Source organism: Sciurus carolinensis, chromosome 6 (assembly GCF_902686445.1).
Source record: "Sciurus carolinensis chromosome 6, mSciCar1.2, whole genome shotgun sequence".
NCBI lineage: Eukaryota > Metazoa > Chordata > Mammalia > Rodentia > Sciuridae > Sciurus > Sciurus carolinensis.
The window spans coordinates 86,674,573-86,693,521 of record NC_062218.1 but is presented as its reverse complement, the minus strand read 5'-3'; the positions used below and the strand labels follow the sequence as shown (position 1 = coordinate 86,693,521).

Below are 18,949 nucleotides of genomic sequence, written 5' to 3'. Positions count from 1 at the left end.
AGACCAAGTGGAATCCTAGATTCCCACTCTTCTTCTATTTCCTAAATGGGCAAGAACTTCATCTTTGCCCTTTGTGTAACTGAACTAAGAATAATAAAAACTGCTGTGGAGAACAGGAAACACCATGTACCTAGGAAACTTCTATTGGCAACATGACAAACATGAACACAGTACTGTGTCTGAACAACAACTAACTACAATATCCACAGGAAGTAACCAACATCCTCTATATTATGGGCAGTTTTGACCAACAGTTGCATTGGGGTAATTTATCTGTTTGCAGGGGCTATAATAACAACAACTAACATCTTATTACTTACCAGGTACCTTTATATGAACCATTATGATCCAAATTTATGGATGTGGAGAGCAAAGAGAGGTTTTACAAACCTGGAGAGGGCAAAACAACTAGCCCACGCCATTCCCAGGCTGTCACCATCTGGATTTAGGGGTCTGATCACCAAGCCCTGTACCATGCTACCATGGGAATTTCACTTCTAAATAGACTATATTCTGTTTACATAAAATGTTAATTTTTTAAAAAAATTCAGAAGCCCACATTTGAATAAGAAATCATTCTGACCTTCCTGAGTCCCCAATCTGGCTCTCTCTGGCTGCCTGTACACCCAATCCTTTCTACACAGAGCTGGGAGCTTTTCCAAGGCTCTAGCCCAGAAGCGAACAGCACTATGAAATGAAAATCTGATCAGAATACTTCTTAGAGAAAGAACCCTGTGAGTGCTTTCAGAATGAAGTTCTACTAGGGATCTTAGTGGCCAGGTACACTCCTTTGACCTTTCTTCTCACTTCTTGCCTCTACTCCCTTCCCGTCTCTTACTCCAGTAATGCCAAATTGCCAAGAGTTACCTGGGTATAGGAGGCTGTTTCACTCTCTTTCTTTTTTTTTTTTTTTTTTTTTCCCCGGTGCTGGGAATTGAACCCAGGGCCTTGTGCATGTGAGGCAAACACTGTACCAATTGAGCTATCTCCCCAGCCCACACTTCTATATCTCTGCACATGTTTTTTACCTTCATCTGGAATGTGACTCCTACCCTGCCTCTGCCTATCTGGGAGCTCCTGAACACTCTTTGAAACCTCGTTCTGGTTCTACCTGCTAGGAAGCCTTCTCAGACCTTTCACCCTTCTAGGTAGATCTGGGTGCTCCTGCCCCTCCACAGCACTTCTGCTGTTGCTTATAAACACATTCCCTCTGTACTTGTCACGCCAGCTGGAACACAGTTGATTCTGCTGGGCAGGAAGTTTAGTATACCCAGCACCAGCACAGGCCCAACACGGTGACTGATATGGTGTTTCTTAAAGTTGACTATTTTTAAATGAGCTTTTTATAGCTTTACATTCTGTGCAATTTCAAAAACAAACAAAATAAAACAAACATTTCATGTAATCCCACAGAACTCACAACCAATCTTTTCCTACAAATAGAAAACATAGTCCATTCAGGATGGACCCTGCTGGTTTCAGGTAATGCTTTCTCTGAAACTCTTATCAAATTCCCACATGTTTGAGAATATCTTCCCTGCTGGTGCTTTATTCTAAAAAAGTCTTGGGTTTCTCAAATTCCTAAAACCCGTCCCTGTGTGGAAAAATGCTCATTCCCCTAAACCAAACATTTCTCCACTTCTCAGTAGAATGTGGTATTCTAGTAGTATTCTTCTGATTTACAATTCATATATGTAAGTCTATCATCGATAGTTCTTAAATCATCAAGTTCTAATCTTCATTGACACTGGTACTAAAAACAGTGAAAACTTATATTTGTGTACATGGGTATACATGTATACATATATGTATATAATGCATATATGTGTATGTAATGCATATATATATGTACATAATGCACATACATATATTTAATTTTTTTTCCTGGTACCAGAGATTGAACCCAAGGGTGCTTAACCACTGAGCAGCATCCTCAGCCTTTTTAAAAAAAATTAAATTTTTTATTTAATATAATTTTTTTAGTTGTAGGTGGACACACTACCTTTATTTTATTTACCTATCTTTATGTGATTCTGAGGATCAAACCCAGGGCCTCACACATGCTAGGTAAGCGCTCTATCACTGAGCTACAACCTCAGTTCCCTCAGTCCTTTTTTAAAATTATTTTTTCTTTTGAGACAAGGTCTTGCTAAGTTGCTTAGAACCTTAATAAGCTACTGAGGCTGGATTTGAACTTGGGATCCTCCAGCCTCAGCCTCCTGAGCAGCTGGGATTATAGGCATGCACCACCACACTGGTGTATATTTAATGCATTTTTAATAATTATAAGATATGATGATATTATTCCTACTTCCAGGTACATAAGGAGATAAGTATGGAATTATAACATAGAACCTATTTAAAGCACAAGCCATTCCTATTGCAAATCAGGCACATATAAATTTACATTAATTCTTTTTGTTGTCATGTGGGAAGGCAAAATACTAACCAGCAGATACTGAAGTATGTAACAAGGTGCTACAGCTTGTGGAATTTAAAAATGTAATTATAAAGGTAACATTATAATATTTTAAAGGGAAAAAAATTCACATACTCCTATCTTTCTTGCTTGTAACGGTCTCCCTTTTTTCCTTATTCCTTACAATCCTTATAAACATACAAGCATACATATGCTCTTACATATTCTGTATTAAATTTTGTTATTTGTTAAATATGTTGTTTTGCCATTCATTTAACCAGTCCCCTATTAAAGGACATTTGTTTGCTTTCCATTTTTTCATATTAATAGTTAATGGTGCATAAAGAGCTGTGGATAGGTAGCTCCTGGATAGGAAAAATATCTCTTTCTTTAGAATAGAAGCCTAGAGCAAGATTTTACTATTATATATTAAATGCATATGGAATGGTAAAATTGCTTTCTAAAACATTATACTAATTTATAAAGCCTCCCAAACTACCAGAGTCACTAAAACCCTCACAGTTCTGGGTTTCAGAATTCAATCTTCACCCAATTCCGATTTAATAACTGTAAAATGCTATTTCATGTTTTTAATGAGATTTGATATTTTCTCATGCAATTATTTACTGTTCTAAACCACACACAGCTTAAGGGGCAAGACAGGACCTAATGATACTGAATGAATTACGTGGATGAAGTTCTTTCTTTTACTTTTTATTACAATGTTTTGTGAATTCAAACACTAGTAATCATTCTACCTTATATATCATTTCTTTTAGAAAAATTGTTTTTAAGAGAAAATGAAAAATTTCTACATAAAGATTCTCATCTGTCTTACAATAAAGAATTATGTTTATATATTTAAAGTTAGTACTTTATTATCCCTAGATTAAACATGAATTATAAAACAAAATTAACTCATCAGTAAGAAATTAAATTATTACAGCAATATATTTAAAAAATACTAGTATATATCATCCATTTTCTCTCAGGTATCTACACAGCATCTATTAGAAGTGCTACAAAACCAAGAGGAATTAGAATGAAAAGTGAAGCACAGGGTTTTACAGAAGGGTAGCAGTGAGGGGTTGGGAGAGTATATGGGGGTACACTGAGCTGCTTTAGTTCTCATGGTTGGGAAAGCCATCTTGCCATTTTGAAAAAAATTATGATTTTGTCAATGCTTTAGAAGTCAGCAGTCTTAGAATCTGCCTGTTCCATGGAAGCCAGCATGGTAAGTTTTTAGATAATTTCTGTTTTTGTTTCTCAAACACAAACAGTATTTTCAACAAATCCTAGTTTCAGCACTACAGAGCTCTGACAAATTAAGATTAGGTTCTGTTCCCAAAATGGAAAACTATTTGTGTAAAACTCAAAAGTATACTTTTAATATAAAACAAGCTTTATTTTTAAGTTAGGTTCACAAGCTGGTCCACAGGAGATTGTTTAACTGACAATATGTGCAGCTATAGTGCTAATTATAGTTTTTCAATTACATAAACATATTCTTTTCAACACTATTTTTCTGGAGGAAAACTGCATTTATTGTGCTTGTTCTCAGTGCTGAGAATCTAAGGATCTTCCCACATGGGACTTTCTCAGGAAAGATCCCAGAGGGTGTTTCATAGACTCAGACAGACATCTACTTCTAGACTTTGTAGCCAGATGGAAAAATAATGTATTTGGGAAAGGAAATATATCAGGTTAGTCAGAAGAATTATAATGTACAATTAGAGAATACAGGAGAAAGTGCATACAATTCAGCAAGACACAATAAAAAAGCCAACAAGCCAAAGAGAAGTCTGTTTAATATTTATACTCTCATGGACACAAGAGTGTGAATCCAGAATGCAGCTGCAAGGTGGCTAAATGCAGCAGAAGGGATAACAAACATCGGTGCTGGTTGCCTTGGGAACAGGGCCCATGCCTCATGTTAATGATTCTATAATGAGAGAAGGGGCATTCAAATAAAGTGCATAATACTCACGGGTAGAGCCAACAGGTATCTGGGAGTACTTAGTCAAGTCTCCCAGCATAGACTGGTGGGGTCTGTGCTGTGGACTACGATGAGTTCATGGAGTGGCATGTGTGGATTATACATAAAGCTTGGCATTTGCCTGAGTGTCTGGGAACCTCCCTGGCACTGCAGAACCTGTAGACTCTCCCAATGCTTGGCTCATAGTAACATAAATAAACTACCAGTCCCTTCCTGTTTTTTCTCGTAGTGTTGCTTGGAATGAGTGACATTTCTGATTGGAGAACAAGCTGGGAGATAAGTTATATACTGGAAAGCAAAACAACTCTATAATGTTGATCTAAGAGAAAAGCACAGTTGGATGCATGTTTGCATAACAGGAAAACTTAGGAAAACTTAAAAGTCATTCCTTCAGTAATTCCAAATTAAAGGAAACAAAAACCAGGTGTCCCTAGTGAGCAGAAAGTGTAAGCGAATCTTCATTTTATCACATGGATAATAGTAAACCTACTTAAGCAATATATTACTAAAAATTATTATTATTATGTTCAGTCTGACATTTAAAAACTTACCTCTAAAAGCACTAATATCCCCATAGTGTACCTGTAGTACAAAGTATTTGCTTCCAGTCTCTCCTCCAACTCTGAATCCAACACCTAAAAATTTATAAAAGATAAATTAATATTTTAGAACTGAAGTTTATAATGGAGCTAATAATCTTGCCTTGCTGATCTATGATATCCAAAGGGAAATAAAATAGCATATAACATATTAAATTATGTTATACAGAAACTGAAATGAACTAGGCATTTCTGATTTCTAATATGTCATTTCAAAGTTCTGATGGAATTCTTTTGCTAGTTCTCACCTCAAAACCAGAGTAATCACTTATACTTTAACCACACAATTCACTGACTTTGAAACACAAAAACAACAACAAAAATTTTGTCCTTGATGGTTATTTAAAAGACATACACAAACCATTCTTTCATTTTGTTTTATGTATAGATACACATATATATTCATATTGTTTTCTGATTAGTAAAGGAAAAAGACTTCTTAGGAGCATACAGGGGAATCACTTTTCTTTCCATATGAAAACAGGTATCTATAAAAATGTCATTGAGGAAACCAGTTACTAACTAAGTTACAAAGTCCAGTATGTCATGGAATTTTTGGAATCAAAAGGGTTCTATAATAAATAGTTTTACTGTTAAGAGACATAGAGTTTACTAGTGAACTTTAAAAAAAAAAAAAAAAAGAAAAGATTTTCAGGCAGAGAAAATGAAAATTTCCATCTGCTCTAAAAAGGATGACAGATTTTAAACACTCTATTAGTGTTTAAACTTGTTTGGTGGTAGCCACATGATAAATTATCGACAGAATCCTAAAGCTCACTTTAAGCAATGCAAAACAGATGTCAATTAGTGATGCTGGTCCAAGTTAGGGAGGCAAGAGAAGATCACAAGACCATCCCCAAACCATGGCAGACCTATTCAGTAAAAGAACCACACTGTCCCTTTAATATTAAGAAACATCCAGGTAATAAAAGAGAGTCTGGTAATTCACTCACACACTGGAAGCAATCAACAGTTTAGAGGTTAAGTCAAAATGCCAGCTGAGGTTTGGCATCACATTAAATATCTAGGTTCCAGGACTATATTTAAAAAAACAAAATCTGTTTGCTGAAACAGCAATTTATTTAATTCCTAGCTCTCTTGGCTCATGAAATGCTCCTGCTGTCAAGAGCCAGTGTGCCTTAGGCCAAAGGTGGCTTAAGGTATACTTGGTTATTTTTTAATTCAATCTAAACTGTTGTGAGGACAAATTACTTACCAAAGATAAGTAGAGAAAAAGTAACTACCTAAATGAAACCTTTTCAATACAAAGTAGCTGATACAAGAACTTACTGGTGTTATACTACAACATAGAATATTATCAACTACTGGAAAGGACCATCAAAAAATACTTCTATCAAAATGTATAAATGCATTCTACTTATCAGGTACAATAAATTAGAACAAATAAAAAAAATTTTTTAAAGTACTTCAGAAACAGAATCAAACAGCACACAGGAGACTCTTCAAGAAGCTTCCATTGTACCTTTGGGAAGTCTGGTTGGGGGAGCATTTCTTGCCCAGGCATATAGAATATTGGCTTTATCTGTACAGGTGCCTTCATCACAAAACCTGAAGAAAAAGATAAATAGCTATAATGAATATTCAAGTAGTGAATTCCATAAATACTACACATCAGGGAAGGTATTTGAAAGCAAAGTACATCAATGTATCATTACTGTAATCTTATCAGCTTTAAGATCCTGATGAATCCTGGAAAAAATTCTATGTGAAAAAAGGCACCTCCAAAATGGGAGGTGGGTTTTTTGTTTGTTTGTTTTGTTGTTGTTGGTTTGTTTATTGTCTAAATCCTGTACAGTAAATGCACAATTTATACTTTGATATGTTCATATGTGGAATGAACTCTATCTAATCAGATAGAAAAACAAGCATTACATAGAAAGACTACATAAACCAACACCAATGCAGTGAAAATCTGGAAGTGGACCAAAAGAAATGTCATACACTTTCCCCCTTAGAGATTAGTTTGCAGTCAGTTAATTTTTGGTCAGAGCAACAAATAATTCCTACCCTCATAAAGTAAGCAATACAAGTGTACCCCACTGAAGGGGTTCTCAATTTTGAAAGTATAACCTTTTAAAAGTTTATGAATGTTGTGCAAGTCACTTCATCTTATGGAGCCTTAGTTTTTGTTGTTGTTGTTTGTTTGCTTACTTGTTTTGTAAAGCATGAATAATTATACTTACCTCACAAAGTTATTTAATAAATCAAATGAGATACAAGTGAAAGTAAATTATAAACCTTGGAGCTTTATACAAGGGCAAAACATTATTTAACAGAACATTCACTTTATCTAAAGATTCACTGTTGAGGACAGAGTTGCATGGTGGGAAGTTCACTCACACACAAGGACACTCCTGGAGTTCCACTCCAGGATCACCCCTAATAGCTATGACTCTTGGGTGTGGTAGAGGCCCTTAAGTTCAATTCCTTTATGGAAACTCTCTGATAGGATTGTTTTGGTAAAGCATGCAAGGCAGTAAGACATCCAGTACAGCTATTAGATATCTGATAGATTCAATTTAATAAATGATTAGTTGCTGACTCAAACTCACACATATTTGTCTAATGACACTACAGCTCATTGTCTTGTTATGGAAGTGATTTGTTCAAAACATTGACAGACTACATTTTCATGCTGATTTTACATGTTTGTGTCAGAGGCAGGAAATTTGGTAGATCTGAAAGCCCTGAAGACTATCAAGGACAAGTACAAACATAATGTATTGGGTGGAATTTGGCTCACACAGGAAAAACTGTGTGTTGCCCATGTCCTTGGAGGGAAGTGAAGGCAGACTGCAGTGGCTTTCTAAATAGGTTAAAATGGATTTTAGAAAAGTGGGAAACACTTGGATCACAAGTATGAAAACCACAGTAAAAACTTCCTTCATATTCAGAGGCAGGGACTCCTATGTTTATAGATAGAAATGGGGCTGAAACATAGGCAGTCAAGCAGACAACTATGTTGTCCATCTGACTTAGGAGGTTAGGGACCCAGAGCCAGGAGGTTCCAATAAGGCTATGCCTAGCCAATGCTCTTGCTTCTATAAATCAGCTGCAGAAAGAGATTGTGTAATGTGCAATGTAAAACACATCAACCAGTAGTTTCTTACTGTTCAATGTCGAGTGCAATATACTTATGATGAAGGATCATTATCATGTGAGAATTGTACTTTGGAACAAATGTCTATGACATCCTCATGCCAACTGTGTTAAAAGGCTTAGGGTGTTGGACAGTAACCAAAAGCACAAATTTCCTTCTTGGCCCCATGCTATCATAGTACAAGAAATGAGACTGTCAGATGTGATGAACTTTGTATCTTACTGCTGTGAGCTACTAAAAGATCTGGGTGGCAATTTTCAGAGCTTTCAACAAAGATCATAAGTATACAAGTGTCTAACATCCAAGTGATGACAGACTTAGGTTAAACAAGATAATTGTTTCCTCTGATATGGAAGTTGATTTTCAATGTATGACTAGAATGAACCAGATTGAAATATAACAGAGAAAACTGCTTTAGTAAATGTTTCTAAGCTATATTTTTGATTATGTCATTTTCTGGCTCAAAATCTTCCAAGTGTTTCCCCCAAATAATGTCAAAATAAAATCCCAGCATGGAAGACTAGCACATAAGGTCTTTTAAGATCTGGGACCTTGTTATATCTCCAGGCAAAACCCCCTCAGTCATGCCAAGTTGCTGCCAGTTTCTAATCTCTCTCTTCTCTGCTGTTCCATTTGCCTGGAATACCCATTCTAGTTCTCTGCCTAGAAAAAAATTGCACACCCCTTCTTCAAGATTTGGTTCTAATTTTGCTCCTCAGAGAAACAATCTCAGGGCCCACCCCTTGCTTGTCCTACCTATTATTTTGCTTGCCTCTCTCTCCAGTCAGGCTGTGAGTACTCTGAGGTCTAGGGCCATGCCTTCCATCCTGAATTCCCAGCACCTGCAATCCTGCCTTACATTTAGCAAATGTTCAACAGAGGTATGGTGAAGTTTGCTTATATGTTAGTTTTTTACTTTCCATGCACAAGTACTTAAAGAACTGAACTGATTGAAATTGTATTGCACTGTCAAGTATAAAAATGAATTTAAAAATTTTAGACTAAAAACTTTAAAGCACAGCACCAGTACATTTGAATTATTATTTTCCTAGTATTATTTTCTTGGTATTTATTTCCAGCTTATAGTCAGTCTCATATGAACACAACAAAGAGATGGTACTTTAAAACTAAATAAGCTGAGAGAGTTCAAGCGACTTCAAAGGTCACACAGCCAAACTGTGATTCATAGCTCTGGCTGTCCTACAACCTTCTGTCTTAACTCATGATATTGATTTACAGGCAGAGGATGTTATAGGAGGATAAGCTTTGATTAGTTGCATATCTGAACTAAGTCGCAATTTGTATGTGTATTTTAGAATTCTAAAATCAAATTTTACATGAAATAAGTTGCTCTGACTTAGTCACAAAGAAACAATGATTTCTCATTTTGTTCTCTTTTTTTTCTGATAAAGAAGGGCATCAAAAAGCAAATGGCAGCTTCATTTTAAAAACTGTTCCTTCTTTTTTAATGCATTAAACTCAAGACAGAGTAAAGAATGACTCACTGGAGGATACTGGGATATTGAAACTAATTCTAAAACTAAATGAATGAGAGGATTAAATAAAGGGAGAAAACAAGAGGCCAAAAGAAATAGGTTCTACAACTGATAACAACCCAGCAGCAAAGAGCACTTGGATAAAATCCTGGACTTCTTCATTTCACATTTCCATTTTCCATTTTAAATGAAAATGGTATCATATTTTCTCCACATAAAATTATCAACAGGAGACAGTATTGAGTATTTTGGTTTAAAACAAACAAACAAACAAACAAACTTACAAAAATAGAGGTGATTATTACTATTTTTATTTGTAAGAAGAGGCTTTTTTTAAAAAAAAACTTCTTTTGACTTTGTTTATTGGTACATTGTAATTATACATAATAATGGAATCTGTTGTTACAAATCCGCGTATGCATATATAACAAGATAATTCAGTGGATATCTATCAGTAAGAAAGTTTTAAGGCTAGGAGGCAGTGTAACCCTTGATCAAAGGCTCTTGTAATTTCAGGGCTCATCAACCAGATTTCTTATTCTTATTCTAGTACCTTCTCCTCTAGGTTCCTCTAGATTAAGTCAATTAAATTGTGAAAAGGTTCACATAACTCCCCTGTGGTTTCTTAGTGTTCATAGTAAAAATAACGAGAATTAACATTTGAAAATAAGATAATTCTGGATTCTTGGACCTTTCCTATAGAACCCTTTCACTTCTAATCCATGGGGAAACCATTTGGATGGCATGAATATATTCTGACTGTGCCAAGTACTGAAAAGTGCTAGTCTGTCATTTTGAATTATCCAAATAAAGCATGACTGGCAGTTAAAGCACTCTCTGGTTGTATCTGTTAAAGGCTATTTAAAATCCAAGGTCACTCAGGGACAATCAAAAGTGATAACTCATTGTTTCTTTTAGTCAAATAAACAAGTGAATAACATTGTCATACCCTCAAGTTGTTGGGCCTCAGTGCCAATTTTAGGTATCTACCAGAAACACAACCAGAAAAATTAACGTAAAGTTAGAAAGTTTCTTTGAGAAACACGATATAATATCAATGGTACAAGTACAATGCCCTACCAAAATTGCATTTGGTATATGCCAGGTATCCAAATATCACTAACTGTTATATAAACCCACAGAATATTTTTCCCAATTCAGATAGTCCCATGTGCACTTCAATGCAATGGGTATGCATTAACAAAGCAATTAGAGGATACCTCATTAGAAAGTTAAATAAGAACTGTGATTAAGAAGTGCCAGCCTGATAAACAGCACCACAGGAACTACCCCCTGCACTCCCTCCCTCACCCCAATGAAATTAGAGAGGCAAGAAAATCCCTAAGAGCAGAGGCTATAAGACAAGTATTCTCAGTGCCTAACAAAGTGTTTGGCACACAGAAGCTGGTTAATACACACTACCACTATTAGGGACTGAGCTAATATTCACAGCTGTCATTTCTTTGTGCCCAGCACTACACCAAGTACATTACTTATACTACCTGATTTATTCTTCATCATGGTGTAATAAGGCAGAATTAGTAACTCCATTTTATAAGTGAAGAAGTGGACCAATACAAGTTAAATCATTTAGCCAATGTTTACTACAACTATTAAGAAGCAGGACTGAGATTGGAACCCAAGATACTCTGATTTGAAAGTCCTGGCTCTGTGTTAAATACATGACTGTACTATGATGTTGCTACTCTGTTTAACACGGATGCTAGTCTCTGAGGAAAGAAGACCTTAATAGAGATGCTAGTCTACTGAGGAAAGAACATCCAAAATTATAGTTTGTTCTTATTGAAACTGTCAAAATGGTAACAACCACAGCATTCTATTTTATTAAAGTTGACACCAATCTACTAAGAATTGGGCAGTTACTAAGCAGTTCCTATTAATTCCTCCAATCCAGACACCTAACAATTTTAAGCTAAGAAACATAATTATTGATGACTAGAAGTCAGAAGCAGATAACTGTATTTTAATGAACTGATCTACTTTTTCTGCTTCAATCTGAAATATAATGAAACTTACAATAGGAAGGTGGAAAAAGGAAATGGACAATTAATTTTAGGTGAGTAGAAATTTATGTCCAAACTTTGCTACTGCACTCAAAGACACATTTTATAGTGCATATAACAAAGGATAGTACAGTTTTGGAGACTGTATTATTTTTATTTATTCTGAGAAGGATGCTATCTGTGTTTAACTTTGGAAGTTTCATATGGCAAAAGAAACAAAGAGGACTGCAGAAGACACTGTAAAACTTGCCAGAGTGTATGGATGACAGTAGTTGAGATCTGGAAAGGGAGCATAAAGGCAGCATATGCAAATACCTTTCTCCCTTCTTGACCAACGAATCATTACCATCATGAGGGAGGCGACTGAGTCATAGCCTTACCTAGAAAATAACATCACTAAGGGGGGAAAAAAGTCATTTAAAAGAGCAACCAAGCAGGGTGTCTCATATACAGGATTCTTTCTACATATATTTATATGTTTTAGCTACTTTTCTTTTCTCCTCATCAGCATCTGTAACCCTATAGAGATAGTGGCATTTAAAAGACACAGCAGGTGGTTAATAAATAGAAGCAGTTGAAAGGGATTTAAGCTAAAGCTTCCTAGGATGGTAAAGCACTACTGCTTTAGCTTGAGAATGAGTCCAAGTTGGAACAGCTGGAAATAGCCTCATTTAACCAGCTGGGACTCTTCTTTTAAAAAAAACATCAAACAACCTGTAGAAGCCATCTTTGATTTGTATTGATTAGTTGGTCAAAGTGTCATTAAGATAGTTTTTAAATCAAATATTAATTACAAGATCTAAAAATAATTTTAGCTATGCATAGACAATCACATCCAAGTACAAGGCTGGACATATAAGAAGCCCACTCACTTTAATCCACCCAATGTATTTTTTTTTCAGTATATTACTCTGTGTTTTTGGTTTTTGCTCTCATTATTATTTTGCCATGAGATGATTCATACTTTTACTCTCCCCAAATCCTGTGGATATGTTAGTCCTTGTTTTTTATTTTTAACTGATAAACAAAAACATAAAAGTTGTACATGTTAATGGGGTACCATGTAATGTTCAATACACATATGTATCATATAATGTTTAAATTAAGTATATTTATCTCCTCAAATGTTTATCATTTCTTTGTGCTAAAAACTTTCAAAATGCTTTCTTCTACCTTTTTTGAATACACAGCACATAACTTATCTATCACTGTACTGTGAAATAGTATCCAGGTTTCCCCATATTTGGAACACACACTCTTGAGGTTTGTCAGTGCTGCTTTAAGCCCTACATCCTATGCTCACTAGAAAATGTACAAGCCTTCAATCACACATTTAGAAAAAAGAGAGCACTCAAAGTTACTCCAAATGCCAAAACAATTTATATGAAAAAACATCACAATTTTTAAACTTTGAAACTCTCAGTGGCTTACCACTCATCATTTTTAAAAAGTTAGAGCAAACACAAAATATTCAAAGAAAAGAGATGTAATATTTTAATTTCCAAGATCTACTAAAAATTTACTATTTTCTAGAGGTGATCAGTAATAGATTCTTATATTCAAACTGCCCAGTTTTCAACATCTTCATTTCTTTACCTTCCCTAAAAATCCCAAAAGAGGGGTTGGCAATATGGTTTGGGGTACAACATTTGCCTAGTGTGTGCAAAGCCCTGGGATCCATTCTTGGGGTCTCTCCCAATGCACACGTGCACACACGGAGCCCCAAAGAGCATTTGCTCATGAATGGCTCATATTCAGCCAACAAATCAGGGGAACTTAAAATAGCTATGCTTTGAATTAAGTCTGCAAGCACAAAGTCCAACACATCGTGCTATCACTGTACTTGCTCCAATTCTTGGTGCTGTTACTCTCTCCATGGGTCCCTATGTATCTTCTTCTTTAAATCCTAAGAAAGGAGGTATTAGGTTTACATGTGACAGGTTCTATTGCCTCCTTTACATGGGTCAGCAGAGCCGCTGCTTTTCAATCAGGTGGTCCTTATTTGCATCCTCCAGAGATATGTTAATTTGGAATTGAGCATCAGGCCCACTCTAACTATAAAGGGACCACCCTACAGTATATTAAAAGGTTCACATCAATGTATGCAATTTAAATGCACATGTACATAATTAACTAGACACATTACCAGTGTGAGCTGCTAATTTGGAATGAGACACAAAAGACCAGAATGCCGGTTGAAGAAAAAAAACTTTAAAATTAAAATGACTACATAATGAAAACTGCTTCATGCTGTGTCTACTATTTTCATGTAAACTTAATATAACTGTAAATATATTTTAATGAACAGTAGAACGAGGCAATTACAAAGAGCAAAGGAGGGCAGCACAACAGTGAAGCATCATCAGAATAGCTTTTTGCCTTCATATTAAAAGTGCTGCCTGAAGACACAGGATGAATTATAACTTCATAATTTCAGAAAAAAGCATCTTCTCTAAAGACATACCTATTTGCCAACCTGCTGGCAATGAAAACAGAACACTCAAGTGAAAAGGCAATGGGGAGTAGGGGGATAGCCTAAGAAATGCAGAAGAGAGAAAATTCAAGTTTGACATTTTCATTTTGGTGTTCAAATATCTTATTAATGGGTTCTTCTTTTGTTAAAATAGTTTTGTATTCCCCAAAGATTTCTCTAGAGCAGAAATGAGTTCTTGACATTCTTAAGCATCAGAAGTCATTATAAAAATCATACCCAAAAATATATGTGAAAGTTTGGGAGTCTTCATTTAAATGCTGCCTATATCCTGGAACAACTGAAGAATACATTTGCAACTGTAAAATGAGTGTGATAAATTTCATGACTCAAAAATTTTAAAGAAAGAATGCAAGACACTTGACACTGATAGATTTTTGTTATTAGTATTATAAGTCAGGTGGGAGGAAAGGAGACTAAACTATAGGAAAACACCTGAGTGTCTCCAGGACTGAGATTGAGGCACTGAGGGTGGAGGTGAAGATGTTCTGGTGAAGCAACCTAAAAGTTCCACTCATGAAATATCCTGTGAGCTCTAATTCTTTAAGAGGGACATGAATTTTACCAAATATTGGGGGAAAACAGGGAGATAACAATGTATAACTATCTTTAAATGGAAAATAAGGCTTAATTATAAAGTCAGAGTCACCAAAACAGTTTTACTTAGTGCATATCTCCTAGTCTGCATATTGAGGAGGTCCTACATCTACTTTGGAATATTAAATAAAGGCTCTGGACTTGGTTTAAAGAAGGTGAATAATAGCAACAATTATTGTCCTTGCTTTACGGTTATAAAACCAATTATTACAAATCTATAGATTAAATGGTAGTATTGGTTAGCAGGAAGGTATTTTACATTCCATTTAAATTGATATGGCTGTAGTGTTATCAAGAATTCTAATTACTCAATGATGCAACTAACTGCAAAACTGAGTGAGCTGCTTGCTTGAGGTGAGCAACCACTGCTGGTAATAATTTTTCTCTATCTGATTCATCATTAGTATGCAATGTATATCCTCAGAATTATGGAATTTAGAGCAGAGTTTTATAAGTCATCTAGTGTAAATCTTGTGCTAAAATGGAGAAACCAACTCTGCCCCAAATGGGCTAAACAGTCTACCCAGGAAATGTAGCCAGTTAGTTTACTGCTCTCTCCTTCTTCCCTGTTACCCTTTAAGTTGTAGTTTTAGCAAAATTATATATAGCAAATTCGTTACAATGTCTGTTTACACTTTCCTATATATTTTCTTTGGTTTTTCTTTTTCCGTCTGTATTTCTTCGATACTTGGAAGCCTTTGGTCAATATATTTTAGAGTCATAATTTCAAAATAATATATTTAAATATACTAATAAATATTTTTAAAGGGCCAAAATAATGTTCTTGTTTTGATATTCCATGAAAACTGAATAAGTCCTAATTTAATATAATTTTTCTTAACAATTAGATCCATAATAGCATTTAAGTGCTATTTTATTTTCTCATTCATTCCCTTCAATGGAGATGAAGCTAAAACAGATTTTAAAAGCTTACATCTCTTCTGTCAATTTTCAATAATTCTAATCCAAAGGTAAATATTGCTAATTTCAGAAGAATATTTTTAAAGCACAAAGCTATGATTTTCTGAATACGATTCGGAAAAGTCTGTCACAGAATAATCTTTTAATCCTAGAATTTTATTTACAAAAATTTACTGAAAAGCAAAGACTGGAATGTTGATATCAAAGGATATTAACTGTGATTTGCTGAGTTCAATTTTACATAAACCCAGTTATGTGAGTTTGGATCCTATGTGATATGCCCCTTTCATCAAATAACTTAAGCCTATTAACAAATGCTTTGATGGTACTTGGTCCGTGGAGATTTCCACTAATTGCCCTGTACTTTTAACAGTTTCAAATACATATTATAATTGTTTATTATAAAAATGACTAGAAAGCCATTGCTGTATGCCTGGCAGCAGACTAATGAATATTAGGATGTGCAGTGAAAGGTCTATCAGTCTACATGATTATGTAGGGACAGGACATCAAAAATGATCCCTTCTCAGTGCAAAGCAAAGCACTCTAGTCATTCTGGACTGTTAAATATGTAACAGTGATTCTGAATACCAGGAAAAAATATGAGGTTCAAAATGATTGGCTCTTTTTGGACTTCATTGATCTTCAAGAAAAAAAAAAAAAAAGAGAAAAAGAAAAAAAAAAGGGAAAGAAAGAAAGGGAAGATCTCAGGCCATAATTATGGTGTAAACTTGTAGCGGTAAAAACATATCTATTCTAGAATTTTCCATAGTATCTAATACCATTTCAGACTAGGACATGCATACAATAGAGGTTTACTAATTGTTCATGATATAAAATTAAAACTCATCAGAGTGATTAAAATAATTTCTAAAACTGCAATAATGACAAGAGTCAATCTGATAAAAAGGAAATAACTTTGGATTTGGAACCAAAAAAAATAGGGTTCAGTCCTGATCTATAACCAACTGTGTTACCCTGAGCAAGTTACTAAATCTCTCAGAGCTGGAGGCTTCTTGTCTGGAAAGTGTCTTCTTGTCTCTGCTTTGTAGAGATATTTGCATGAAATGGTATGTCAAATCACCATACAGTGTCAGGGACAAAAGAGAACTCAATGAACAGAATCACCATGCTCTTTGGGTAGAATCATGAACAACTAACATCATAGTATCAATATTATAAATTTTCAGATTTTCTTTTTAAGCCTTCTGCACCTGGACATATATGTGACAATAGACAAATTATTTATTAAATCAGTGAGTACAATATTATAAATTTTCAGACTTTCTTTTTAAGCCTTCTGCTGCTGGACATGTATATGACAACAGACAATTATTTATTAAATCAGTGACAAAGACCAGTATATATGTTCCATGGAAGACTAAGTAACTGTGATAAACCATAATAACCACATAATGCCAATGAACAATGCTTTTTTGTGAAAAAAAAAATCTACCTATTAATCAGTTGTAAAATACTTGCACAAATGGGCTTGGTACTTATAAAACCCACACATTCTCTATACCCTTATGTACCATGAATGCATTATCCTTACCAGTAACTTCCAGTGGAGGAAGGCATGTTGCATCCAAAAAGTAACATATGATGGACAGTATCCATGCTCGCCCGAGGTTTGAAGTCAACTGTTATAAAGAATGATACATGAATGTGAATACAAGTTGTACTTCTACCCACAATGTCACAAAAGACTATATTTGGAGCACTGAATACCTGTGTAACAAAGATGTTTCCATGTTCTAATGATAGAATATCCCAGTCCTATAAATTATCTATTCCTTAAGATGAGCTTGACAGTCATTTTATTTAGTAGAATAGTACCCTTTGATACAGTAGGCTGAATAATCAATAGGCTGAATACTTCATGTACATACACTTCTTAATGGAAGACCCCCTTTAAAGTGGTGAGAGTATCATGGGGGCATACAATGAAAGCTGCAGGTTATACAAATCCACACTGCATTTCTGTCCGGATTTCAGCAGAGTGCTAAGGACCAGAGAACACTGTACCACAGTTCAGTGAAATGGAAATCACAGTGAGTGGCCAAAGCATGAGCAAAAGCATTCATAACATAAATTTATTACCTTAAAATGACAATAGTAATCACTGGGATCTATGTGAAAATATTATTTATCAGGAAAAAAAAAGATGTGGAAAATATATCTACACAAATATGCAGAAAATGTGAAATTAAGTCCTAGTCAGTTCAGTGCACTTGTTAAAAGGATTTTGAAATTTATACAGTGACATTTCTCTTTTTCTACTGATAACAGTGGTTGCAAGATATTAAATTAAGGAAAAATAAGTGCAGAAGTAAAACAAAAAAAAATTCAAAAACTGTTATTATCTATGGTCAATATTGAGCTTGAGCTCCCTTTCCTGGTAGGGGTTTGGCACATCCTTTTTTTGTTCTAAGGTAAAAAGCTGCCAGCATGCAGTAGCAGTTTATGAGTTGCCTTTATATATAAAAGTGCTAGTGTGCTATCCAGAATACACAAAGAACTCAAAAAATGTAACATCAAAAAGACAAATAACCAATCAACAAATGGGCAAAAGAACTAAACAGAAACTTCTCAACAGAAGAAACATAAAAGACCTATAAAAACATGATAAAATATTCAATATCTCTAGCAAACAGGGAAATGCAAATTAAAACCACACTAAGATTTCATCTCGCTCTGGTCAGAATAGCAATGACCAAGAATACAAACCACAACAAATGCAGGTGAGGTTGTAAGGAGAGAGGAATCTTATACTTTGTCATTGGGACTGCAGAGTAAGTAGTACAATCACTCTGGAAAGCAGTTTAGAGGATTCCCAAAAAATGAGGGATGGAACCACCATATGACCCAGCTATCTCATTTCTGCATATTTTCCGCAAAAATCTAAAATCATCATACTCCAGAGACACAGTCACAGCAATGTTTATAGCAGCACAATTCACAATAGCTAAATTATGAAGTCAACACGGACAGACACCCGTCAATAGATGAATGGATGAAGAAATTGTGGTATATGTACACAATGGAGTTCTACTCAGTCATTAAAAGAATGAAATTAAGGCATTTACCAGTAAATGGATGGAAATGGAGAATATAATGCTAAGTGAAATTAGCCAAACTCCAAAACACAAAGGTTGAAAGTTTTCTCTCACGTGTGGAAGTTAAAGTAAAATAAAGAAAAGGGGGAGGGAAAAATAAGCTTACATAAGGAACCAGTAAAATACAAATTAATAGATATGCGAAAGGAAGGCAAGTAGAGCAGAG

At 35.0% G+C, this 18,949-nt stretch overlaps 1 protein-coding gene across 10 annotated transcripts in view; it reads right to left on the bottom strand.

Annotated features, from left to right (window-relative positions):
• Pam (peptidylglycine alpha-amidating monooxygenase) overlaps positions 1–18,949 on the bottom strand; it is a 288,617-nt gene that overhangs the window by 95,600 nt on the left and 174,068 nt on the right. For all 10 annotated transcript variants that reach the window (XM_047554874.1, XM_047554877.1, XM_047554879.1 and 7 more), the window contains 3 exons: positions 17,220–17,307; positions 6,498–6,583; positions 4,967–5,050 (listed from right to left, as the gene is read on the bottom strand). In XM_047554874.1, coding sequence (XP_047410830.1) covers positions 4,967–5,050; positions 6,498–6,583; positions 17,220–17,307 — 258 coding nt within the window. The remainder of the gene's footprint in view (positions 1–4,966; positions 5,051–6,497; positions 6,584–17,219; positions 17,308–18,949) is intronic.